Here is a 27848-nt window from a genome sequence, read left to right on the forward strand (position 1 = left end):
TATATATATGTATATATATACATTATATATATACATTTTATATATAAATATATACATTTTATACATTTTATATATATATATATATACACACACACACATATATATATAATGTATAAAATGTATATATTTATATATAAAATGTATATATGTATAAAACGTATAAAATTTTATATATATATATATATATATATATATATATATATATATATATATGTATGAAGTGATCTTAATCAAAACAAAAAGAAGAGCCCTTCTCATCTGGAGACCCAGATTCAGCCATCTCCTCTCAGGTCCCTTAAGTTCTTAAAAAAAAAAAAAAAAATCAAACTGTTGCTCAGAATACAGCCAAGTACCTACAAAATGAAATTACCTGTTTTGCAGCCAAAGTCTCCATTTCTAATCGCTTTTTGTTGACATGTATTTCTTGCTCAAGACGCTGTTTTGCCTTTTCTAATTCCTCGATTTTGTCATTAGCCTTTTGGTTATTTATTTCCTGCATTTTCTTCCTTTGAGACTCTTCTTTCTTTAAAGAACAATAATAAAAAATAACTAGGGCAAAAATACACAGCATTTTTCCAAAAATAATATAAAAGTGTACGAGAGTCCATTTCTTTAATCAGTGTGTAAGAAATCCACTCACCAATAGAAAGTTGCCCTGTAGTTCCTCTGCCTAATTCAGCCTGACTGATCTAACTTAGAGTAAGTATCACAAGTCAAACCTTGTAGAGCATTCTCCTCTAAAATGGGATGTGGGAATGCAAGATGTCCCTTTTGAAATATTTGTGTGATGATGTGAGAGCAGAGCTGTGAGCATCACCAAGATGTAAGCTTTCAGGCAAGAAGGGCCTTCTCATAAAAAAGAACAGAAGCTTTTCGATTTTTCTTCATCTTCCAGCAGCCATTTGTCTACTGCTAACTTGCTTTCTAAAGTAAAATTAAAGAAAGCCAAGACCCACTGTGGTTTTATCTCTAATCTTTGATATCTAGGGATACAATCGATTTTACAGCCAATACGTTACTTGGGGTGCACCCGCAGAGAAAGAGAAAACCAGTTCTGCCTTTTACCAGTTCTGCTTCCAATGCTTTTATTTTGTTTTCATATGCAGCTTTTTGAGAGGAAAGCTCTTGCCGAGCCATTTCTTTTGCAATTTGGATTCCTTGTATCATTTCTTCCTTCGCTCTCAATTGTGCCTCTTTTATTTCTGCTTCAAGTCTACAAAGTAGCAAGATATTCACAGAATATATTAAGAATCCTCTATATACCATAGTTCTTAATCAATTTAAAATGTTTCCACTAAACAAAAATTTTAAACTCAAAATTTTCCCATACTCAACCAACAGTATTCTTAAACTTTTACTGCTCTTAGAATTGTTTACACCATGCAATATAAAAGGATAAAAATTTGCTTATTTCTAATTTGGTTACTAGAGCAGATACCTGATATTTAAGTAAATATATTTTTCTAATCTTAAAGAAAATAAGTCATATAAAAATATGATGTCATAGTGAACACTGCAGTAAATCTTATAGCTAACATTACAATAAACATAAAATTTTATGTTTAATAATGGTTACTACAAAAATTTTATTTCAAATATCAGTAACTTTTAATTCACGTTTAAGTCATAGATTAGGAAAAAATTGAAATAACTAAAAATAATATGAGAGCTGATAAAACAGATAGTATATGTTTTCAACCATCTATAATAATTTGACATTTTGATAAGTCAAAACATTAAATTAGTATTGTCATCTTTCAATATGTAAGGGAAAAAGCATCAAGAAATATAGAAAACTAAAAGCTTCTTTCTTCCCAATAAAATCAACGCTTTAGCAAGTACTGTATAGAAATTTCCATTCCCAATTTTACTGAAAAAAAGAATAGCAAAAGAAAGGAGGCTAGCAGTGACCAGGGCCCAGGGCAGGAGGGGGGCCAGAGGGAGAATGGAGAGTCAGTTTAATGGGTACAGAGTTTCATTTGGGGGTGATGAATAGTTTGACGGCTGTACACATTGCAAACATACTTAATACCATTGAAATGTACATTTTAAAATGGTTAAAGTAGTAAATTTTATGTTACATTATATTGTACCATAATGTTTTTTAAAAAGAGCAAAAGCAAGTTCAGACTTTTAAAAGATAAACAAAGTAGGGGGATGCTTGGGTGGCTCAGTTGGTTGGGCGACTGACTTTGGCTCAGGTCATGATCTCACAGTTCATGAGTTTGAGCCCTGCATCGGGCTCTGTGCTGACAGCTCAGAGCCAGGAGCCTACTTCAGATTCTGTGTCTTCCCCTCTCTCTACCTCTCCTCTGCTCATGCTCTGTGTCTCTCTCTCAATAATAAATAAATGTAAAAAAATTAAAAAAAAAAAAAAAAAGATAAAGTAGGATTAGCCCAGTCCATAACAGTCATTCTGATTCCTCCTCTTTTCATCTTCTTTGTTCATCAAGCCTGGTTGATTCTTCCTCCTTGATACTCTCTCTCAGATCCCACCACACTGTACTTCTCTGACTTCGACAATCTCTGAACTGCATTTGCAATCTACACTCACTCTGACTCGAATCCATTCTCCAGACTTGGCTCATGGTGAGCTCTAAAACCGTGATTTCTGATCATGTCTGTCTCTTGTCTGCTTAAAATTCTTTAATGACTCCATATTCTTTAAGATAAAGTCCAAACTCCATAGTATTTTATTTATGTATACTTCACCAATTAGTTTACTAGGATACTGCTTAACTTAGAAATCCTACAATATTGCAGGGACTAAAAATGGGGCAAAGAAAAAAAAAGGTTACACTCCCCCTGTTCTGCTGGCTAACTTCTAACAGTCTCTTGGGACTCCATTCCATTGGATGTCTTCTTATCACCTAGAAAACTTTGCTGATTCCTGGTTGGGGCTAGGAGTACCCCTCACTCCATAAACTGCACACAGGGCAGGACTCTGTCATGGAACTCTATCACAACTATCTCTCAGACCATGAGATGAAAAATTCCTCCAGGGGAGTAGTTAAGTTTCAGCCATGTTTTGTATTTCCTAGTATGGTGACAGATACATAACATCTGCTCAATAAATGCTGTTAAATGAATGAATGTGCCAAGAGAAAGATCATATCACCAGAAACTAACACCCAAAGAATTAATACTGGAGACACACAATATGATTAACTCTCTCTTGTAGACTGCTCTCATATTCTTACTATTTCTTATTAACAATAATACTTACTGTGATCTCTGTGCCATGAGCAACTCATTTTTTGCAAATTCAAAGTCCTTCGGACCCTCACTTATAAGAGTATCTCTACCAGATGGCCTTTTTCCTTTCTGGACTTCTACTGGATGATTAAATCTAAAATAATGATCTCCACCAAGAATCACCCGATCACCCTAAAGCACACAAAAAATTTACTACTTGAGGTGAGTTTGAACCACAAACTTACATGGGACAAATCATTAATCTCAACAATTCAATATAATCTAATATGGTAATAATAAACATACAAATCATAGCAACTAACATTAAATATTTTCTATATGCCAATCGCTGTGTTAAACAACTTACATATACATTATCTCATTTATGTCTCACAACAACCCAATGAGACACTACTATTATTTCAACTTTAGGAATGAGGAAGCTAAAGAGCACAGAACTTAATTAACAATAAGCACTTGCTGAGCTTACAATTTGCAAACACTGTGTTAAGAGCTATACATTATTTCATTTAAGCCTCCCCTACCCCGAAAAGTAGGATATATATGAAGTGACCAAATGTCTTGCTTTGTCTGCAACACACTGGTTTATGCCTGTTCTCCCACTGTAATTATTGAAAATGTTCTCGGGGTACCGGGGTGGCTCAGTCGGTTGAGCTCAGGTCATAATCTCATGGTCTGTGGGTTCAAGTCCTGCATCGGGATCTGTGCTAACAGCTCAGGGCCTGAAGCCTGCTTCAGATTCTGTGTCTACTTCTCTCTCTGCCCCTCCCCGGCCTATGCTTTCTCTCTCTCAAAAATAAATAAATAAACATTAAAAAAAAGAAAAGAAAAGAAAAGAAAATGCTCTCAAAAGTGTCCCGCTTTGGGTGATATATAATCACCCTAGTTAAATAATTTTTTTCAAAGATCACCTAGCAAATGACCAGGGCTTCAGCCTTGTCTGGCCTAATTCCAAAGCCCAGCTCTTTACTGGACATATAATGATGTTATCAGTGGTCAGCTCTTCAGGTACTGGTTTACACTGATACAACCTGTGTCTTTACACAAAGGCAATTAGTAAATTAATAGAAAAGATAATTTTAGAACTAAAAAATCCTTAATCTAGTTCACTACCTTATCTTAGGAGAAAACTGGGATTCACATGAAGTAAACAACTTGCCCAAAGTGAAACAATTTGTTATATTTTTATCACCAGCTAACTTACATGATGTAATACTGTGGATTCCAAAATATGTTTTCCATTTATATATGTCTTTGCCTCTCCAACTGGGATGATACTCACTATCCCATCAGAATTGTTTATAATACTGTTAAGATAAGAAGCACATTGTTATAATTACAAGACAGATGAAAAAGTAAGAAACGGGCAATATGAAATCATCCTGCTTGGGCTATTCCTTTGGTGTTAAGGTTCGTATCAATTTCTGACCAAAAAAACTTAAAATTCTTTTATTTTCCTCCAACTATATTTTGAACTTCTGGTGAAAAAAAGCCTGGCTTATTTAGCAATTCTGTCCACCAGTGGTGGGAAGGATGTTCACTATATATATTTTGATAACAACTACTTTAAAAAATACCAATCCTCTCCCCAAAAATAAAATGAAATAAATTCAAGGAAAAAAACATTAGAAGATTGACAATAGTGACCTATGAATGAAACAGTTTTAAGTGTTTTATTTTTTAATTTCTGGTTTTATGTAGGAGTTTTAAAGATGCATAGGAAAACAAACATTCTCTTCTCATGAAAAGTAGGGTAATACAGAAGGAAAAGCATGGAAGCACTTAGATGCTTAGATTAGACTCCTTAAATCTAATTAACTGGACCCTGACACTATGGAAAATCAGCTATAAATGCTACATGTTCCTTTGAGTCTTTTTATTTAGAGAATAGGAAAGACACTCCAAAGTCATCTTTGGATTAACTTGACAGAGAGGAAAAAACAGCAGCAAAAGCTGAGTCCTAACCCAAAACCTCTAGCTGTCGATTCGGCTCCAAGATCTATAATTAAAGAATAAGGGTTCAAATGGAGCATCTAGAGAAAAGAATCTGGAAGGAATAGCTCACCCCTAAGCAATACATCCTTCCTACCAGTCTAGGGTCTTAGCCAGGTAAAGAGTTAAACAATATCTACTTGTTCTGATTCCTTCTCTCTCCTAGGTCTATCTACTCTAACATCAAAATTCCTTGGCCTGGCATTCTGAACTCTCCACAATCTGGCTTCAACCACCAACATTCTTTATCCATCACTGTTTCCCCATAAGAATCCTATCTTATACTCAACCATCCATATCAGAACCCTGAATTTGCCTTGACATCAGCTTCTCTCTTTTGAGTCATTTCTTCAACATAGGAAGAATGTTATTGCTTCCGTCCTTCAAGGACCAACTTAAATGCTAGAAGCTTGGGGCGCCTGGGTGGCTCAGTCGGTTAAGTGTCTGACTCGGTTTTGGCTCAGGTCATGATCTCACACAGTTCGTGAGTTCAAGACCCACATCAGGCTCTGTGCTGATGGTACAGAGCCTGCTTGGGATTCTCTCTCTCCGTCTCTGCCCCTCCCACACTCTCTGTCTCAAAATAAATAAACTTAAAAACAATTTTTTTTTAAATGCTAGAAGCTTGTCTTTAGGATTCACACTATAAGTGGACTTTACTTCTAAGCACTAAGAATGCAAGACCCATGTAACATTAATACACATTGACAGCTACTGAAGTTCTTTCATTCATTAAGCCCCCATGTACTAGGTATGTCTCAGCAACGAAGACAGACACAAACCCAGCTGTCATAAAGCTCACTGTGTGGTGAGTAAGACAATAGTGATGAGTGTACTAAAAGGGGAAATACAGACTGCCAGGCAAGCAGGGGACTTCCTAGTCCCCTACTGGACCATTAACACTTTGGGATTATGTTATGTATCTTTGCCACTGGTGTAAATAACAGATTTATTTGTTATAGAAAGCAGTGAACTAATAGAAGAACAAAAGGACCTGAAGAAGGGGATTTGCCATACTAGATACAAAGACATTATAAAGCTCAAATAATTAAGACTATGGAGAGTATTAGTGAGAAGAAAAAGATTCCCATATTTTTGGAAATTTTTTATATGAACACTACAGATCACAAAAGAAGCAATTATACTATTTAATATATGATACTGGGAGAATTGGTGATTCACATGAGAAATAAATGAATTTAGATCCCTACTTCACACCAAACAAAAAACCCCAGAACTACTTAAGGACTTAAATGTGAAAGCAAAACTTCAAAATGTCTAGAAGAAAATTTAGAACATCTCTATGACCTCAGCGTGGAAAGGATTTCTTAAAGAAGACACAACTGTTGTAAAGGGAAAAGATTGATGCTATGTACTACAATAAAATGAAGAACTTTGATCCATCCTAAGGCACAATAAGAGAGTGAAAAGATAAACTACACACTGGAAAAAAAAGATACTTGCAACACACAAAACAAAGGCTTGGCAATGAGAATATATAAAGAACTCTTACAAATTACCAAGTAAAAAAACAATCCAACTAAAACACAGACAAAAGACATAAATAGGCAAGTCACAGAAAGACAAACTAGTGGCACCTGGATGGCACAATTGGTTGAATGCCCGACTCTTGATTTTGGCCCAGGTCATGATCTCACAGTTCGTGAGATGGAGCCCCATATTGGGCTCTGCGCTGACAGCCCAGAGCCTGCTTGGGATTCTCTCTCTCCCCCTCTCTCTGCTCCTCGCCCACTTGCTCTCTCTCTCTCTCTCTCTCTCTCTCTCAAAATAAATAAACATTTAAAAAATAAAAGAAAACTAAAATGGCCAATACATGAAAGACCATTAGTCAAAGAAATGCAAAAAGAATCCACAATGAGATACCATATCATGTCTACCATACTGGCATAAATTAAAGTCTGAGCATACCAAGTGTTGACAAGGATATAGAAAAATAGGTACTCTCAATGCCAATGGAAGTAAAAACTCATAATCATCTTGGAAAACAAATTTAGAAAACTAATTTTGGAAAACTAATTTGGAAAACCCTTTGGAAAACAAATGGAAAATTATTTTGGAAAACAATTTGAAATTACTTTGAAGTAAAGTTGAATAAGAACATATCCTATAATCTCAAGTATTCTTAGATATAATCTAAGAATGTTTCTCAAACTTTAAAAATTAATATTATTTTAGCATAATTAGACCATCATAATATTTATACAGCAGATCAGGGTAAACGGAAAGGCTGCTCACAGTTAAACATGACTGGTCTGGTAGGTCAGGCCTCCCAAGTTCCTACTGGCTACCACTTGAGGGCTCACATCTCAGTTTATCATCTGAGAAACTTACTCTAGAGAAACTCTCCACATTTGTACCCAGAGGCATGTATAAGAATAGACACAGCAGTAACATGGTAACAAAAAATTAGAAACAATCGAAATGTCTATCGACAAGAGATATACTGTAATAATATAAAAGATAGATAAATACACCTAATAAGATACTTCACAGCAGTAAAAATAAAAGAACATCAACATGAATGAATCTTGAAAACAACACGGAGCCAAAACAGTTTACGTACACTGTCATCCCAACAATATGTATATAATCATTCAATTCATATGAACAAAATTCACATCGAACAAAAAACTTTTAATTTCTCAGTCCAACCAAAAATCTTGCCATGTAAGGTGGATAGAAGTTTGGGGTGCCTGGCTTGCTCACTCAGAAGAGCATGTGACTCTTGATCTTGGGGTCGTGAGTTCAAGCCCCACATTGGGTGTAGAGATTACTTAAAATAAACTTAAAAAATAAAAAAAGATGGATGGAAGTTTAGTTTAATGTCAATGATTATCATTCCAAGAAAAGAAATGATCCCTCAACCAAGAGATCACATACACCAAAACAGAAATAGCATTACACTGTACCTCACACTGAGAGTAATTAACCTATCTTCCTTGCGAAACACTCAGAATGTCAGTTTGTCTGGCTAAAAGATGCATTTGAAGAATTATACCAAAGAATCAGTATAAATGAACGCCTCATGTGAAGGAAACCATACATTACCAAGATACAGAAGCCTATTTAAAAATGAACAGGTGCCTTTTTATTTTTAGAAGAATGACATACCAGTGATCATCAGCAATCAGCACCCCAGATAACTGAATATCATGGCTTGAGTTTGGTCCATACTTTCCAACTGTCGTTGTTCCTTCTTTTATCATATATAACAGCATCTCTGATAGCTGAGGATCTTCATTGAGATTGACAAGGTTTGGCAAATGGTTGTCCATTTGAAATGTAATTCCTGCTTTCTAGCAGAGATCAGAGAAAACAAATTAACCGTAATGACAAGCATCAAATTATTAAATCCACCTAAAATAAATGGTCTATGTTAAACATTAAAATCACTGTATGTGAGGTCTCAATAAAGGTTTCTTAGACTCTCTACTTCATGACTTCTCTATGACTCTTACCATCATACTTCTTAGACTTTTAGAGTTATGCTAACCTTTCTTTGATCTTCACCATCCTCAGCCCTCTCATACAACAATCCATCATCCCCAAACTGTGACTATTCTTATTGACTGATTGTCTTTAGAATGGGTCAGTTCCTTTTGCTGTGTCTGCTGCCATCACCTTAGTTCACACCCTTATCACCTCATACTTGAACGACTGCAGCAGCCTCCTGATCGCCCTGTCAACAATTCCTCCTGTCTTCAGTCCATCTTACATCCTATACCAAATTAATGCTCCTGAAAGAGTATTCTCAAAATGTCAACTCCCTGGTCAGTTTCAATCACTTTCCGGTTCACACAGGATAAAACAAATTTCTTAGCTTGAAAATCAATAAACTAACCATAACATATGCTGCCAATTTTATCTCCCTATGACCTTATACAAACTGCCTGCTCCCATAAAACTGATCTACACATCCTCTTCTGAGCACACCTTAAACTTTTAAACCTTTACTCTCACATAATTTTCCTTTCCTAGAATGCACTCTTCCTTTTTTCTGCCTATCAAAATCTTGCCCAAGCTTCAAAGCCAAATCTTCAAAACTCAAATCTCACTTCTGTGAAGCTGGACTGACCACTACCAAGGAATATTCCACCCTTCCGCTCAATTCTTATGATACTTTGCCTACCAATCATTTGAAATGTTTCCTTGGCTGCCAATACCTTTGCCCTTGACCCATGCTCTCCCATCTCCCTTTAGAACCTCATTCCATTAAGGGCCTTTGATTCCTATAAAAAAGTTTAAGTCAGGGTGCATGACTCAGTGGGTTAAGCGTCTGACTCTTGTTTTCAGCTCAGGTCATGATTTCATGGTTTCTGAGATCAAGCTCTGCATCAGGCTCAGAGCCTGACAGCATGGAGCCTGTTTGAGATTCTCTCTCCCTCTCTCTCTCTGCCCCTCCCCTGTTCAGGCTTTCTAGCTCTCTCTCAAAATTAAGTAAATAAATAAATTAATTTTAAAAAGTTTAAGTCTCTTCCATCCTTTAAAGAAACAAAACCAAAAGGAACAAAATAAAACTTACCCACAATCTCATAGCCCCTTCCTGATTTTTCCTTAGTCATTCTTTAACCCACTGTCGTCGGACTTCTTTGACCACACTGATGACTTCATAATTTCACAATGCAATGCACACACTTCAGAAACCTGGGCATCATTCTTTACTTTTCCATTTCTCTCAACACACACATCGAAAAACACCCTGTGCGCCTATCAATTTTAACGCCTTTCTATCTCATGAATCCAGCTCCTCCACTAGACATTCCCCCACCACTTCTTTCCTCCAAGCTCTTACCATCTCTTGCCTTAAACATGGTAACAAGATCCTACATGAATAACCTCCCCACACATCATCAGTCTTTCCTCTGTCAAATCCACCATTACCAGAATAATCTATTAAAACACAAGTCTACTCATGTCACTCCCTTTCCATTAAGAGCCCTTCAGTAGCTCCTAGTCACCTAAATTCAAATTCATAACTATGTCATGATCTGAATCTTGCATCTCCCTCAGTCTAATCTCTGTCACAAGCATTAATACACAAGTTAATTCCGTGAACATCCAAGCTGTATTGTCCCTCCATGATTCTGAATATGGGACTTCCTGCTTAGAAATCTTGACTTTGGTAGCCTAACAAAATCTTGTCTCTTTCTCTTTAAAGTCCTCCTTAATAACCATCCCCATCAAAGTTAATTACTCCCTCCCATCTCCTGCTCTCTACCTTTTATATGCTTTTCATTGCATTAGATTGAACCACATGACCCCATGACCCTCCCAGTGTTCAACCATTTTTTATCTAAAAAATGGCAGTGTCATATGGTTCAACTGAGTCAAGTCAAACTGCATTTCCCTCATCTATTTACATTTTGTAAACCTCCCTTCAGATCACATGCTCTCTGAGGGCCAAAAATACATTTTATTCATCTTGGGCCACCCCCATGCCCAGCACAGCACAAATATTTAATATTTGTTGAACCAAAGTAAATAGAATTAGATGGTTTGTTTATATTTTAACTTTCCAACACAGCCATGGGCTCTAACTAATCACAATCTTTATCTCGACACTTCTTTACACCAGTTCTGTTTATGGTATTGCTTTGTACAGAGTCAGTATGCAATGAGTATTTGAGAAATTAGATTTGCATATTTACTGTCATCTTTATTTAATTTTCAAATCAGTTTAGAGAGTTGAAATGATACCTGTAACTCCTTTGTTTCTTGAAGTTTTCTTTTTTCGGCTTGTTCAAATTTTTCTTTCCAGGCTCTTTCCAAAAACAAAAATAATAAGAGTTAAAAATATCCAGACACGTAATACTGAGACTCAAAAGACCATCAGTAAAGATTAGGAAGCCACTTCGGAATATTTAACAAATGACAGTCTGGGATGGACTGCTCTGTTCACACAGAAAGTAGAGAAACAGAGCTGCAGACCCCTCCCAAGCTCCTCCCTCTCCACCAGCCCCAGCCCCACCAGTCCAATGAGTCCAGACAACACCCTGACATCTGAAGTACTGACTACATTCCACCTGTGCATCTCCGCCATGTCTCTTTCCTGTTGATGCAGTTTCATTCTTAAGGATGTTATTTCTTGCCGGCACAGCCTATATCGTTCCGGGTCAATATTTCGGCTGTTTCTTTGAGCAGCTTTTAGTTTTTCAATTTCCGCTTTCAATTCTAAATATTTGTAAAAAGATGCATGATTAACAACATCTGATATGTAATAACTACCACAGGAGGCTTAATCCTCCAATCTTACTTGAAATTTTAAATATTATTAAATAAAACAATATTTGCAGAAATCAATTTTACTTTACTTACATTACCTATAAATCCCTACTTAACCTGAAAAAGTGCTCCCATGTTAATGAATTCCACCCCCCCCCAACTGCCTCATAAACACTATGGCCATATAATGTAGTGTCCAAAGTGGGACACTTTTGAGAAGGAAAGGCAGAACTATTCATCACACTGAGACAGCAGATATAAACTAGGACGGCCCTGGCAAACTTTACTCATAAAAACATGTCTGATAAAAATCAAAGATTTTTCAAGCTGGAATTCAGAATACTTATTTTTAATGAAAACAGCCCTATTTGTGAAAGAGAGGGGAATCCAAAAGGGAGAAAATGGACTGTGATACAATAAACTCGTTCTTCTCTGGCCTTCTCCTCTGAAGTAGCTATTCACACTCTGCTGCTCAAAAGGACCAGAGGACAAAGGACTATGACAAGATGGTAGTTCCACATAAGCCAAGAGAAACTGCACAAATCAAGGGTTCCTAGCAGGTGCTCAAGCCCATCCTCAGCAGGTGATTCCCAAGAGATAAACAGAATGTAGTATTTAGCATAAATGAAGTTAGGCCTTTGCTAGAAACTCAAGCCTTTAGATCACTATCTTTTTTATTTATTTATTTATTTTTTATTTTTTTTAATTTTGTTTAATTTCTTTTTTTAATCTTTATTTATTTTTGAGAGAGAGAGAGAGACAGACCATGAGCAGGGGACAGGCAGGGAGACATAGAATCTGAAACAGGCTCCAGGCTCTACGCTGTCAACACAGAGACTGAGGTGGGGCTTGAACTCAAGGACTGCAAGATCATGACCTGAGCCAAAGTCGGACGCCCAACCGACTGAGCCACCCAGGCGTCCCTGTATTTTATTTTATACATGGAGAGAGTGCATGAGCAGGGAAGAGGGGCAGAGGGAGGGAGAGAGACAGAGAGACAGAGAGAGAATCCCAAGCAGGCTCCATGCTCAGCACAGAACCTGATGCGGGGCTCAATCCCACAACCCTGCATCACTTGAGCCGAAATCAAGAGTCAGACGCTCAACCGACTGAGCCACCCAGGCACCCAGGATCACTATCTTTTAGATCAATGAACTAAGCAAGAGTAGAGCTGATAAACAGAATGACAATGGAGAAAAGGTCATAAGAGAAAAAATAGTAAATAATATTATTGTTATTTTGCTGTATGCATCTACGGCTCAGTCTGTAAGATGATTTTGCTATACTTGCTATTTCCCCTTTACCCACTCTCTATTTTCTACGCAATTTTCCTGATGGTTTCTTTATTCTCTTTCCCATTGTCCTTCCATCATCACTTCCACCATCACTGTAGAATGATGACTAAAATCTATTATAAATAAGTATGAAAGAAAAATCTTTAATTTTCTTAAATTGCACATTTTCATGACTAAAATTAATATTTGAGATTTAACTGTTACAGAATAATTTTTAAATTTTTAGAAACATAGTCACCTCTAATTAACTTAGCATTCATATCTTCATTTACTTTGGCGATATTGATTATCATGCGGGCTTGGCTGGCGTATCTAAGCGTGCTTAATGTTTCCTCAATGTTGCTGGCAGCAGGACTGACTGTAGCAATCATTGCAGTTTTTGAGTTTCCACCCAGACTTTCTTTTAACAGCCTTCAAGGGAAGTAAGTTATAATTAGACTTTGCTTCTACAACAACTTAATAGCAGTGATTATCTAGAAAGCACAAAACAAGCTAATAGGGTATAAAACACAGAATTATACTCTTCACTCAAACACCATTCCGAACTTTTTTTTTTTTTTTAATAAGCTCTGTGGCCATTGTAGGGCTTGAACTCATGACCCTGAGATCAGAAGTCGCATGCTCTGCTGACTGAACCAGACAGGCACCCCACCATTCAGAGCTTTTTTGATATTTGTAGCTACTTTTAGATCTCACGAACATTTTATTTCCTTTTATACTTTTTATATTGTTTCATGAAACAATAACCAGTGCAAAGATTTTAAAATATGGCTAACCATCAAGTATTTAGTAAGGTAGCTCTTCCCTCTCCCCAGGCTAGACTCTGAGCTACTTCAGGAAACAAACGATGTGTGTTGCTCATCCCTGTAGTTCCAGTGCTACCACAACCTTTCTGAACAGGTGCTCATATTGAATATGATGAATGGACATATAAACAAAAATTTTGTTTTCTACTATATGCAAAAGCCTTACTTTAGAAGAAAAAAGGTAGTATGAGACTAAAATGCCTATCTTTATTAATGCAGAATGAATTTCACTATTCTTTAACTTTCAAAAGGCACACACACACACAAATCAGATTTTCCCTTACGTGTTTTGAGGCGACAACTACATTCTAATAAGCCAATTGTAAAGACATGTTGCTGTCAAGTAGAGACACAGTCCTTACCAGAATTATGATGTATTAATGCTTGTCACAAGTAGATATTAAATCTATACAGATGTAATTTGAATGTAATGTATCTGATTTATGAAAACATATTCATTAATGAAAACACATATTGAACGCTTAAAATGCTAGCCAAATAAACAAGACAATTTCACTTTACACACATACCAACATGTTCGGTGATATCAAACATTAAACATTAAGCACTAAAAATAGTAAGTATAGTAACAGGTGCTTACATGGATATAGAACATACTATGTATTAAGAGTTTTATGTTAATTATTTAATCTTCACTATAACCCTAAGAGGTAGGCATTGTTATTATCCCCATTTTACAGAGGAGGAAACAGACTAGAGTATTAAGGATTTGGGGCGCCTGGGTGGCTTGGTCGGTTAAGTGTCCGACTTCAGCTCAGGTCATGATCTCACGGTCTATGAGTTCGAGCCCCGCGTCGGGCTCTGTGCTGACAGCTCAGAGCCTGGAGCCTGCTTCGGATTCTGTGTCTCCCTCTCTCTCTGCCCCTCCCCTGTTCATGCTCTGTCTCTCTCTGTCTCAAAAATAAATAAACGTTAAAAAAAAATAAATAAAAAAAAAAATTCTTAGAGTATTAAGGATTTGACCAAAGTCACATAGCTTATAGGATGCAGAGCTGAGATTCAAATCCATGTAGGTCAGCTCCAGAATTCACACCACTAAGCACTTCTGCTCTGTCCCAAAGCTACATGAAGTCAGTCGATTGTTCTTTTCCCCACAGTATTCACTATATTTTATACAATTCTTTGTACTTCAAAAGATACTTGCCATGTAAGAACAGATTCACGGTAAGGAACAAAACCTCTCTTCCGGTTTGCTTGTTCAGAAAGCGCAGATATAACCTTTCCCAATGTGAGCAGGGACTTGTTAATACTCACACCTTCCTGCATACAAGATAATAACATCTAATTTAAAATAACTGCTCAGCAATAAATTTATTTCACAAAATATATTCCTTCCCTCATATAATTATTGAGTAAATATTTTCTACCATAAACTACCACCTTTTTACAACTCAAAATTTACTAATTTTCTTTAAAAAGTAAACATAAACGAAAGGTAAAGATCTCGTTTTAAACCACAGCAATGCAATCTATAAACTGCACATAAAGTTTTTTGTTTTTTATTGTTGCTGTTGCTCTTGCTAAATATATTTCATATTAATCTCCTAAAAATAATGCCGTGGGGAATAAGTTTTATCAAAATTAGAAAAGCCTCATATTTTTTGGTAAAGATTTTACTTCTTTAATTAATCTCTACACCCAACGTGGGGATTGAACTCACAACCCCGAGATCGAGTCACATGCTCCACTGACTGAGCCAGCCAGGTGCCCCACCAAAGCCTCATATTTACCTTCAGGCGCTCTCCGCTAGTCTGAGCTGTGGAGCAGCGCTCACTGCCCGCCAGATCTATCAAGTTTATCCGACTTGTTATTCTGTGATCATGTTCTTCACCTTCCACAGATTCTATCTGTAGCAAAATGATAGTAAAATAGTATGTCATAAATTCTTCTACGACTTGCTATCAATGTAAGTCTTGAAATGGAAAGTTATACAAGATTACAAACCACTCATTTATTTTTGAAACTATCCCTTCATGAATCTGTGACAACTTATAATGCATACATATCCAAGAATATACGGAGTAATGCTTGCATTATGCCACAAAGAAGTGACTTTAAAGAGAGAAAAACTCACAACTACTCTATTAAAGAAAAAAAACCATAAATAGAGCAAAAGCTTAATGAACACAAAGGTGTTGTTTATCCCAACATTAAAGGAGCAAGGTATTTAAAAGCAACATAAATGTCCAACAGTAGAGAAAAACTTGAGGAACTGGAATAGTCAATGGAATATTTCACAGCTATGAAAAATTATATTTGGCAAAGAATTTTAATAGCATAAAATTGTTGTAGATCTTGTAAATGTGTTTAAGTGTGACTGTAAAATAACTAAAATATACCACAATATTTAGAGATGCTTTATTTGAGTAGCGGAACCTATGGCTGAATTTTTTTAAATCTCTGACTTTCTGATAGGTTTTTCCAAATACTATACAATTACCATATATTGATAACCTATTATCATATATTGATATGATAACACCAATAATATAAATTAATAATCATGTTATTGACTTTTTAAACAGCAAAAAAAACCCTGCCATATATACTAAAAGTCATTCAGTTATATTGTGTATACTCAATTCCAATTATGTTATATATATAGATTACTATACTCTTACCTTTGATTTAAAGAATAAAATAAGAAAAACATAAAACCTGAATACAGTCGTTATCTTACATAAGAAAACAATCAACAGAAAGAATACCTTGGTCTGGGTCATCACCAGGGTAAAAACTGAATGTGATCGGGAGCTTTTATCATTCATACCAGTAGCAGCCGTCGCTCTTTGTTTATTTCCCAATTCTAGCCAACTCTTAGAGGAAAGAAGAGAGGGAGGTCAGAACTGTAAACTAAAATTTATCGGAACAAATTAAGGAACAAAAAGTTACATAAGCATGTTTGGCAACATATATGCTTTATAATCTGTTTATAAAATGAAATAAATACATGTTTATCATTTAATAATTTGTATTCCCATTGTCAATTTGTTTCCATCACAGGTATCTGAAACAGGAAATCACACCTTTTTTTATTTTTTTTTTTTTTAAGATTTTATTACGTTTGAGTTATCTCTATGCCCAACTTGGGGCTCAAATTCATAACCCCAAGATCAAGAGTCACATGCTCTACCAAATGAGCCAGCCAGGCAAATCATATTTTTAAAATGCTATTTCAATAACTCTCAGCTACTATGATCGTCAACTTTTATTTTTAGTTAAGAAGAGTAATTCTTTTGATTAAAGTTTAACAAACAAAATCAGCTCATAATGAATTAACAAGATTAACTTTTTACTTATGTAAGTAGTAATTAAGGAGAAATATTCTTATGAATACTTAAGATTATGATCTTTATCTAGTGGAAAGAAAATAAAACACAATCAATCTTACCTGGATATCAGAGTAAGAACTGACAACATTCCTATTTTTAAAAAGTAAGAAGACAAAATCAATTTAACTGATTATTACACTCTTATTCTCATAATATAATAACCTCTCAATTATATAATTACCCTCTAACGACCACAATTGAATAATTCATAGGTATTATTATACTGATTCTCACAGAATCTTTCACTATCTCCATTTTTGAAGGGTAGAAAATAAAATGCTTTAATTTTACCAAAAAGTATGATTTTAATTAATGAAGCAGCTTAGCTCTTAACATTATAATTTTCAAGTCTAATTCATGAGACTAAAACATACACTTGATGTATACATGGGGGTGGATATGCTGGTATGTATGGATCTTAACATAATCCCAGTTTTATTAAATGGAGCCGAATCCATTCCTAATCACTTTCCCTTTCCCTTAAGAAAGCATTTAGTGGGAATGCAAACTGGTGCAGCCACTCTGGAAAACAGTACAGAGGTTCCTCAAAAAGCTAAAAATAGAACCACCCTACAACCCAGCAATTGCACTACTAGGCATTTATCCAAGGGATACAGGTGTGCTGTTTCGAAGGGGCACATGCACCCCAATGTTTATAGCAGCGCTATCGACAATGGCCAAAGTATGGAAAGAGCCCAAATGTCCATCGACGGATGGACGGATAAAGAAGATGTGGTATATAGATACAATGGAGTATTCCTCGGCAATCAAAAAGAATGAAATCTTGCGATTTGCAACTACGTGGATAAAACTGGAGGGTATTATGCTAAGCGAAATTAGTCAGAGAAAGACAAATATCATATATTCACTCATATGAGGAATTTAAGATACAAAACAGATGAACATAAGGGAAGGGAAGCAAAAATCATACAAAAACAGGGAGGGAGACAAAACATAAGAGACTCTTAAATATAGAGAATAAACAGAGGGTTGCTAGAGGGGTTGTGGGAGGGGGGGATGGGCTAAATGGGTAAGGGGCATTAAGGAATCTACTCCTGAAATCACTGTTGCACTATATGCTAACTAACTTGGATGTAAATTAAAAAATAAATAAATAATAAAAATAAAAAATAAGAAAGCATTTGGGAGTGTTGAAAGATGAAGTAAATGACTCAGTATGTTTCACACTCTCAACACTGACCTTATCTTATTGCCTTCTCCCCTCTTCAGCTTCAAGTAATAGATATATAAAGCAGCTCAAGAGGGAAGGCTTAACTTAATGGGGAAAAGGCGGGGGGTAGGGAGAAAAATCAAGTATTTCACACACAGCATAACACTCTACGCTCGGCACTTTACACATGTTGTGAAATACATAAACAAATACAAAAACACGCAGCCCACACTCTAGTTGGAAAGAGAAGGAATGGTTATTTGAATAATATTAAGAATAGAAGGCTAAATAGTTATCCAGGGTTTCAAAGCTGGGGAGGCAAATGAGAACAATATTCACTCTACTCATTGCTTTTCTCCTTGCTCTTGCTGAGCCAAACACTTACATTGACAGAGCTTCAACATATGGTCCAGAAACAGGATGCTCCCTTACTCTCAGCTAGTGGAAGCAAACATTGGCACTATTAAGGGCATGACAAATTATTTCATATAAAATATAATTTTAAATGATTTTTTTGTCTATATTTTGAGTTTAAGGCAAAGAGATTTGCCTTTACTTGACCCAGGGGTAAATATAAAGGTTCTCACAAACACAAATCTGTAAGGCATTAAGACAATTTCGATATCCAAACTGTTTTCTAATCGCACAATATGCTACAGTTGACTGTAGCATCAAATATCTTACTAGTTCTATATTCTTAAGACCTGCAGTAACTAGTATCTCTATGCTTCTAAATATGTCTCTAAAATATGTTCGATAAATTTCAGACACTTAAAATTGTTTTCAGTTTTACATTATACATTTTAAACTTTGTAACCACAAATGTTATCAATTTGCTAAATAATCTGGTAAGATACATATTCTATAATAACAACACAGTTTTTAAACTTCTGGTTTTGGCTTTTATAGACTTTTAGGGATTTGGCATTTGACTTAAGTGGTCCGACTCAACTCTGGAACAAATATTTTATCTTTAATTTGTATACAATATTTGCTTTACAAGAGGTTAAATTTGATACCTAAGTTAATTTCCACTAACAATAACATTCAGCTTATTTACTATCGATTTACTTATTTAGACTGTAGATTCCAAGCATTTGCTATCATTTAACAGCAATTTTAGTCAAAATGTAAGCTCTCTAGATCATCTTGAGAACCAATATAACTACATGCATTTACAAAAACAAATTAAAAGCAAATTATAAATTGTTTCAATCTTACTGGTTGCTTTCTCTGCCCATTTTCACCTTTACAAGCCAGAAGGTCATGAATTTTTTCATTATATACTTCAAAAAAGCTCATTTCGAGGTGGTAGCTGACCTAGTAGGAGGAATAGAGACACAGCATGCAACTTATTTTAAAAACCCTTGTGTTTTTTTTGCAAATCATATATCTGATAAGGTTCTAGTATCCAGAATATATAAAGATCTCTTACAGCTCAACAACAAAAAGACAAACAACCCAGTTAAAAAATAGGCAAACGACTTGAATAGACATTTCTTCAAAGAAGATAAGTTTTACTTACTAAGATCTCTCAAATGTTTAACCCTACAGTCACTGACTTAATCTAGCTCCTTGTCATGCCTTCCTTACACAGTTTACAAGTCCCACAGCTGATCTCTTTGCATCCAGTTAGTTCTACTTCCTTTCAATCCATTCGCCACACTGCAGCCAGAGCTATCTTTTTTTTTTTAAGAACAAAGATGATCCTTTGACTTCCCTGTTGACCTTCTATAGCCTTTCAGATTCCTGGAAGCATGACTCATAAAGTCCTTCACAAGCTGAGTTCTGCCTGCTTCTTTAGTTTCATCTCTTGTCACCCCCACCCTCAGATTCCATGCTTAAAGTAAACAATTTATAGATTCCCAAAGTCTCTCTACTTTTTTTTTTTTTAATGCTTATTTATTTTTTGAGAGAGCACAAGTGGGGGTGGGGCAGAGAGAGAGGGGGACAGAGGATCTGAAGCAGGCTCTGCACTGACAGCTTCTGTGCTGACAGCAGCTAGGCCGATGTGGGGCTCGAACTTACCAACCGCGAGATTATGACCAGAGCCAAAACTGGACACTCAACTGACTGAGACACCCAGGCGCCCCCCTACCTTCTCGTTTTCAAATCTTTGCACACACTGCTCCCACTGCCTAGAATGTCCTTCCCCCTCTTCACCAAGCTAATAACTGCTGTTTCCTTCCAAAATAAGCTCAGTTGTTCCCTCATCTAAGAAAACCTATCTCCCTCTTATCTTGTATATTCTCTCACAGCACATCTTCCATTATTTCCTTAGTGGCGAGGACTCTGATTTTAATTTGATTTGACTGTTTTCTAGTCTGATATGAAGGTTTACAGATGAGAACATACCTCTTGGGTTTGTTTTTTGGCTACTTGAGCAAAAAGATCTTCACAAAACCTTGGAATTATTCCTGGTTCCTCACTAAGTCCCATCATCCTGAAAAATACATAATAAATGGGGAGTGGGGTGCGGGGGAGAAGTTACATAAAATTAGCATTTTTAAAATTCTTTTTGGGGAAAGGGGTTTGGGAGTGAATGGGAAGCAAGCTAATTAAACCTCATTAAAATCTAATAATGTAGGCTCTGAAGCCATATCTTCCGGAGTTCAAATCTTGATCTCACCACTTATTAGGTCTGTGACCCTGGACAAGATACTTGACCCCAATAAACCTCAATTTCCTCTTCTATAAAATGGGAATAAATAGGAACTATCTAATTCAGAGGGTTGTTGTGAGACAGTATAAGCAGAGTCTTTAATACAGTTCCTGGAATATAGTAAGAACTCAGTAAACGTTAGCTACTGTTAAAATTCTGAGTATCTCCTTCTAGGACAGGTATACCATTACCATTTATCAGATGACTTACTTTTAATTCTCACAAGAATACTTACAAAATAACCTCTTAGGGCTTTGGTTTATACAAGAAATATAATGTACAGTCAAATGGGCCATTGACACTTACAAGCTAAACAGTATCTTTTGCATAAGCTGAAGCCCAGAGGTTAAGTAACTTGCCCAAGTTTGCAGAACCGGTATATAAAATGGATGAGATCTGAGCCTAGATCTGTATGGTTTCAAAACCACATTCTTTCTATCAAACCATGCTGCTTCTCACCAAAGACTTAAAGGTTTCTCAATAATTGTACTTGGAATAAAACTTACGTATATGATTTTCCAGAGCCGGTCTGACCATAAGCAAAGAGACAGGCATTGTAGCCTTCAAAGGCTCGTTCCAGGAGCGGAACGGCTAGGGTCTCATAAACAGTTGTCTGGCTGGCATAGTTTGGATGGGATTCATCAAAAGACCAGAATGCAACATCATAAATAAAATTATAAACTTGTTTCATGTCGGGATGTTCCACAGCGATTTCCTCTCCATCCATGAAGACCACCTGGGATGCTTTTTCAACCTTCTCTCTTTAAAAGAAGCACAAAAAAAAAAAAAAAAAAAAAAAAAGAAAAGAAAAGAAAGAAAGAAAAAAGAAAGAAAGAAAGAAAAAAGAAAAAGAAGCAGAAAGAAAACTATTAAGTTATTTTAATTATTTTGAGTATTTTTCCCATGAAATATAATAAGAACCTCAAAACCAGTTAAATATAAAATTCCTGTAGGGCAAGATAATTCTTTAGTTTTCCGTGGACAGTGCAGACCAGCTAACATAATTATGGTGGTTTTCCAAAATATACTTCCCCTGGCTCCAATTGCCACCACTTAAAGGGCAAATGGAGTTCCAAAAATGTTATCTGAAAAGTTACCCTCCTTTTACAGGATTTTCCATCTTTTTCCTTTTTCTCTTGAGCTCTCCCTTCTCTCATCCCACCTACTATAACCTACCTCTACTCTTCAGTTCAAATCTGGAAACTTTTTAATATAAATCAATTTTGTAGGTGCAGATCTATATGAAGCTGACATGAAATGCAAATATAAGTGCAACAAACTCAGTTAAGTATAATTTCAATCATAAATCTCTTTTGGCCACTAGCTATTGTTACTGTTAATCCAAAGGCGCCTCCCTCTGTTAGGTTATCTCCCTTAATATTATGGATCTTCATGTCCATCCTTCTTCCATCTCAGACCTACGTAGAAATCTTTCACTTACTCTACCTTTGCAGGAGAACATTATCAGTCCTTGTTTGGTCCCAGATACCCCTTTTTGTCCCAACTCTGCTTTAGATCAGAATTCGTCCTGGAAAGCACCTGCCTCATCAATTTGACAAATGCCCCTCCACCCGGGCTATAAACACAGTTTACAGGGCTTGTCTGATGAGTCTGGAATCAGGCACTGGGTCCCTTGCTAAGTTCTCTTCGGGGTAGTCCTCCATCATGGGGTTTGTTCCTACCAGCTCTGTTCTTTCTGTTGCCTCTCATCCTATCATGATTCTGGAGGCCTTTTAGGTTTCCCCACCCTCTCTCTCTCCAGTCAACTCACCCTCAGTTCTCTCACCTGTCACTAACCCCACATTTTTACTAACAGGCTTTAAAGCACTGTGTAACTTGTCTCAAACTACTGATTTAGGTTCAAACTAGAGGCTCCTTCCCATTGCCACCATATCCTCTCATATCTTGCTTAGATATACAAGTCAAAAACTACTAACTCTGAAGCTTTTCACGGTCACTCCGTAAAGCACTCAAAAATAATCAGATGCCACATTCACGTCCATCTTTTTCAGCCTTACCTGTAATCTGTGACCATCTCATTCCCAATCACTTTGGAGACAGATTTTTTTTTTTTTTTTGCCATCAAAATCAAATCTAATATATCACTGCATTTATAACTACTATAGATCAGAGATGATGATGGGGATGATTCTACACTGGAAGGGGTTTTGGAAGGGCCTTTATGGGGAGTAAGTGAGCTAACAAGTGCTCTTTTTAAGGGAAACAGAGAATAGCCCACCATATCTTGCAGATTTGAAAGCAGACTGCATTAGAGACTTAAGTATTTCCGACTTTTTAAAAGCAGTACATCGAAAGAAATTTACATTTGCAAACTCCAGTGACTTCAATGTTTTAATTTTACAGCCAATCATCAAAAATACTCAGGGAACTACAACTAAACCTAAAAGTCCTCTCTACATAGAAATGCCACGCCACGCCTGAAGATACGCGAATACGCTCACTTTCCAAAAGCAGAGAGGAATTACACACATTACGTGTCACTAGCTCAGCCTTAGACATTAAAAGGTGAGGGGCGCCTGGGTGGCTCAGTCGCTTAAGTGTCCGACTTCAGCTCAGGTCATGGTCTCAGGGTTCGTGAGTTTGAGCCCCACGTCGGGCTCTGTGCTGACAGCTCAGAGCCTGGAGCCTGCCTTGGATTCTGTGTCTCCCTCTCTCTCTGCTCCTCCCCCGCTCACACTCCGTCTACCTCTCAAAAGTAAATAAACATTAAAATAATAATGATAAATAGAAAACATAAAAGGTGTAACATACCTCTTGCTGAAAGGCCTCACCCGTACTGCCACTGTCACTTGACTGTTCTCCACCTTTAAGGGGTCTGTCTCTGCAGGGGGGTTCCGACCTGCGGTTTCCTCTTCAAGAGGGAGTGTATTTTCTCGTGACCTTTCCCTTTCATTTGCAGGCAGAGAACTTGTTCGCTTTTGTGTAGCTTGCAGGCTAGGCACCCTCTTTTTCAGCAGTGACGATGCAGCTGGGCTCGTCAGCTGTGATGTGTCACACTTCGGTGTCAATCGGTGTCCTGCGATGTATTTTGTAGGTGTTCTTCTTTTTTCTAAGCTTTCAAATTTATTTGCAGATTTTGCAGTATCCTTCCCAATACTTCTGTGAGGTAGGTTCCCCGACACTTTGATGTTCACCTTGCTCGGAAGAGGTTTGGTTGCCAAGCGTCCCGATGGAACAGCTTCAGTCTGACCCTGGGAACCAGTGGGTGCTCTGTTACTTAAGTACTTAAGTGCGACCTTTTCATTTGCCCCAGGGAGGGCAACAAATGTCTCTTTGTGGTTTTCAGCGGCCATCATTTTAATGCGTTTTGGGGCCGCTAAAGGTACAACCGGTGCAATACAAGGGTTTTTATCTTTATGTACAGTCCTTACATTTGTACTAGCTTCCAGTGAGGCACCATCATTTTCGGCTGCACTGCCCACATTCTGTGTTGTTTTCCACTTTTCCCCACAATCTGTTTGAGCTGTTTTCCGCTTCTCCACTGATTCTGGTTTAGCACGCCGCCGCAACGTAAGACGTGTTTCTGCAGTGCTTTCGGCGGAGTCTCCCAACTCACTGCCAAGCAAAGAGGATTCTTTGTTCCTTGTGACTCTTCTCTGAAGTGCCAATCTACCTACAGGGTTAGGAGTCAGAGGTACATCTCCTGTTTTTTTACAGGCAGAAATCACATAAGTACTGTTTATGTCTCTGATTTTCCTTGCCGATCTCAATAATGGATCATCGTGTTCACATTCTGTCATATCCGACATCAAATGCAGCTCAGGTCTGCTACCATGGGTGAGGACATTCAGCGAGGAACTCCCTGGGGAAGAAGGTATACCAAGGATATCGCTGTTGTTTCTATTATGTGTGGTGAACACTGACATTGTGGCAGCAAGTTGTCTTAAAAAAGGAGGTCAGTGAAGCAACTAAGCTCTTCTTTAGACGTTCATTTGACTTCCAGCCATATTTTAAGTATCAGTTTCCAAAACTATCGGCTAAACTGTAAAAAAAAAAAAAAATGAGATTACACAGACTCTAAACAGACTTTAAAAAATATGAGAACCTTAGGGGCACCTGGGTGGCTCAGTCAGTTAAGCATCAAACTTCAGCTCAGATCATGATCTCGTGGTTTGTGAGTTCAAGCCCCGCGTTGGACTCTGTCCTGACAGCTTGGAGCCTGGAGCCTGCTTCAGATCCTGTGTCTCCCTCTCTCTTTCTGCCCCTTCCTTGCTCATGCTCTGTCTCTCTCTCAAGAATAAACATTAAAAAAAAACCATTTTCTTTTTAAATATGAGAAACTTCCATTGTGAAAGTAACTTCCCGGAGGAACACATTAGAATAAACCACGATCTCCTCCTCAGATACTATTCCCAAGCAGTTTCAGACAAATCTCTGCCTTCAAAGAGCTTACAATCATTGTGCAACAAATATTTACTGAGTCCCCATTATGTGCCAGGCCCTCTGACAGATACTATGGATTTCAAAAACAAGACCCTGTTCCCATTTCCTTAGTCTAGAAAGAATACACAGATAACCACTATATCAGGCCAAACGTCCCAAACGACTTAAAAGATGTAAAAAGTGCATTTCAAAGAAGATATATGAATGGCCAACAAGCACATAAAAAAGATGCTCAACATCACTAATCATTAGGGAAATGCAAATCAAAACTGCAATGAGATTCTACATCACACCCATTAGGATGGCTACTAACAAAAAAACAGTCTTGGCAAGGACTGGAGAAATTGGTACCCTGGAATACGACAGGTAGAAATATAAAATGGCACAGCCAGTGTGGGAAATAGTATGGAAGTTCCTCAAAAAATTAAAAAACAGAATTACCTTTTGATCCAGAAACTTTACTTCTGGATATGTAACCTAAAGAACTGAAAGCCGGGTCTTGAAGAGACATTTGTACACCCATGTTCATAGCAGCATTATTCCACATGACTAAAACATGGAAGCAACCCAAGTGTCCATGGGCTGGCGAATGGCCTTACCAAAATGGGGTATACGTGTACAATGAAACATCATTCAGCTTTAAAAAGAAATTCTGCAATCTACTACAACATGAATGAACCCTGAAGACATAATGCTAAGAGAGATAAGCCAGTCACAAAAAAAAAGACCAATATTGTATAATTCCACTCATAGGAGGTACTTAGAGAGGTTAACATCATAAAGACAGAAAGTATAACGGTGGTTGCCAGAGACTGGGGGCAAGGGACAATGGGAGTTATTGTTTAATAGATATAGAGCTTCAGATTTACAAGATGACAGAGGATTATGGGAATGGATGGTGGTGATGGCTGCACAACAATGTGAATGTATTTAAGGATATACACATTAAAATGTGTACATAGGGGCGTCTGGGTGGCTCAGTCGGTTAAGCTTCTGACTTCAGCTCAGGTCATGATCTCGAGGTCCGTGAGTTCGAGCCCCACATCGGGCTCTGTGCTGACAGCTCAGGGCCTGGAGCCTGTTTCGGATTCTGTGTCTCCCTCTCTCTGACCCTCCCCCGTTCATGCTCTGTCTCTCTCTGTCTCAAAAATAAATAAATGTTAAAAAAAAAATAAAATGTGTACATAAAAGTAGATAAGATGATAAGTGTGTATTTTAACACAAGCAGCAGCAGGAGGAGGAGGAGTAAGAGGAGAAGAAGAGGAGAAGGAAGGGAGGGAGGGAGCGCCTGTCAGCAGAGATTTTTATTTAAGTACTCTGTGTTTGCAGATTAGGAGAGGGACTAACAGAAACCCTAGCCCCTAAATCAAAGGCTGGAGTAAAGCATTTTGATAATACCTGTTGCATGTATGTTAAATACAGGAACAGTCATGGGGATTAGTTTGAGTGGTGTCACAAAACAGAGTATTCCCAAATAAGTAGTGCAGACAATAAATAGAAGTACTGTAAATTAATTACTTGTGTTGAGAAAAATTATGCAAGATTAGTGGACAGCTTGCCCTCTAGCAATTAGACAACAAAGTAGACAGTGTGTAAGTAAATATGTCAACAATATCTATCCGGCATTAATGTCTAGAAGAAAAAAAACAGCAGTGACAGCTAAAAGGCCTGGCTTCTACTCAGCTCTGCCCCAAACTGGTTATATTGATGTAAAGAAGTCTTTAAATTTGCATGTCGGGTTCTAACTTGTAAAATGACACTTGCTCAATTCCGTAGATAATGCTATTGAGGAACAAAATAATAGAAGTTAATCTTTAAGTAAATCTTTTAAAGTTCTAAATGAGTAACAGTCATTACCCCCACCCCAAAAAAATCGTCAGGACGTAAGCTCCTCCCTTCAACCTTTTCTCTTAAAAAAGTATAGAGTGTTCCTATTATGGAAAGAAATGTAAAGGCAAGAAGATTCCGGAAATTCTAGGGCAGCTAAAAACTATTTGCTACTTACGCTGATAGACACGGCTTTCTGTTTGTTTGGGGGGGGGGGGGGCAGGAGGGGGTTCGCCATAGAGTTTTAAAAGGAGTGGAATGAACAGAAGGGGGAAAAAACTGTCACAACCCAAACCAAAAGATCCCCGTGGATGGGTTCTCAAGCTAGTCACTCCGAGGGCTGGGACAGCGAGTGTACCTCTTAATGTCAACCGACTGGGCGAGACTTCGGTGGGTGAGGCTGTGGGCCGAGAGGCCCTGAAGTCCGGCTGCGCTGTCCCCGCAGAGGCGCCGCCCGTGCGCGTCCTCCGGGGGCGCCTCCGCCGCCGACCCGGATTCCGGGGTGGTGGGGGACCCGAGCTAAGGCCTCCGCCCGCACCTCAGCGGTCGCCGGTAAAGAAGACGCCCTCTCGCCCCCACGACACCGATACTTCGCCCCTCCGCAGGGTTCGCCACTCTCCGAGACCTCCCGGAGGAAGTCCCCACACCGCTCACAGCCCCCACAACCTGCTCCCTCTGCGGCAGCGATTTGAATGGGCGCCCTGCATTTTGATTGGCTGCTGGACGTGGCGCCGGGCACCGCGCCCTCGCTTCCTCCCACCCCCAGGAAGCGCCGTTGTTAAGTCTCAGCGAGTCCAAACACTAGATCCGACCGCCCACTTCTCCTAGGCAACGGGGCCCGCCCCTCCCCGGCTCAGCTACCGCGCGGAGCTTCGGCCC

The 27848-nt window shown here is 37.8% G+C and overlaps 1 protein-coding gene across 1 annotated transcript in view; it reads right to left on the bottom strand.

The window, feature by feature from the left end:
- KIF14 (kinesin family member 14) overlaps positions 1-27586 on the bottom strand; it is a 55934-nt gene extending 28348 nt beyond the window's left edge. Inside the window, exons 1-18 of the mRNA XM_060644044.3 lie at positions 27317-27586; positions 23511-24729; positions 21245-21499; positions 20432-20519; positions 19298-19396; positions 18462-18514; positions 16965-16995; positions 16282-16389; positions 15304-15420; positions 14718-14833; positions 12985-13157; positions 11253-11400; positions 10927-10990; positions 8341-8525; positions 4421-4523; positions 3227-3387; positions 1066-1213; positions 371-523 (exon numbers count right to left, since the gene is read on the bottom strand). Of these exons, the coding sequence (XP_060500027.3) occupies positions 371-523; positions 1066-1213; positions 3227-3387; positions 4421-4523; positions 8341-8525; positions 10927-10990; positions 11253-11400; positions 12985-13157; positions 14718-14833; positions 15304-15420; positions 16282-16389; positions 16965-16995; positions 18462-18514; positions 19298-19396; positions 20432-20519; positions 21245-21499; positions 23511-24625 (3117 nt within the window). The 5' untranslated portion in view covers positions 24626-24729; positions 27317-27586. The remainder of the gene's footprint in view (positions 1-370; positions 524-1065; positions 1214-3226; positions 3388-4420; positions 4524-8340; positions 8526-10926; positions 10991-11252; positions 11401-12984; positions 13158-14717; positions 14834-15303; positions 15421-16281; positions 16390-16964; positions 16996-18461; positions 18515-19297; positions 19397-20431; positions 20520-21244; positions 21500-23510; positions 24730-27316) is intronic.
- Between the last annotated feature and the right edge of the window lie 262 nt (positions 27587-27848).

This window comes from Panthera onca, chromosome F1, assembly GCF_046562875.1.
Source record: "Panthera onca isolate mPanOnc1 chromosome F1, mPanOnc1 haplotype 2, whole genome shotgun sequence".
Classification (NCBI taxonomy): Eukaryota; Metazoa; Chordata; class Mammalia; order Carnivora; family Felidae; genus Panthera; species Panthera onca.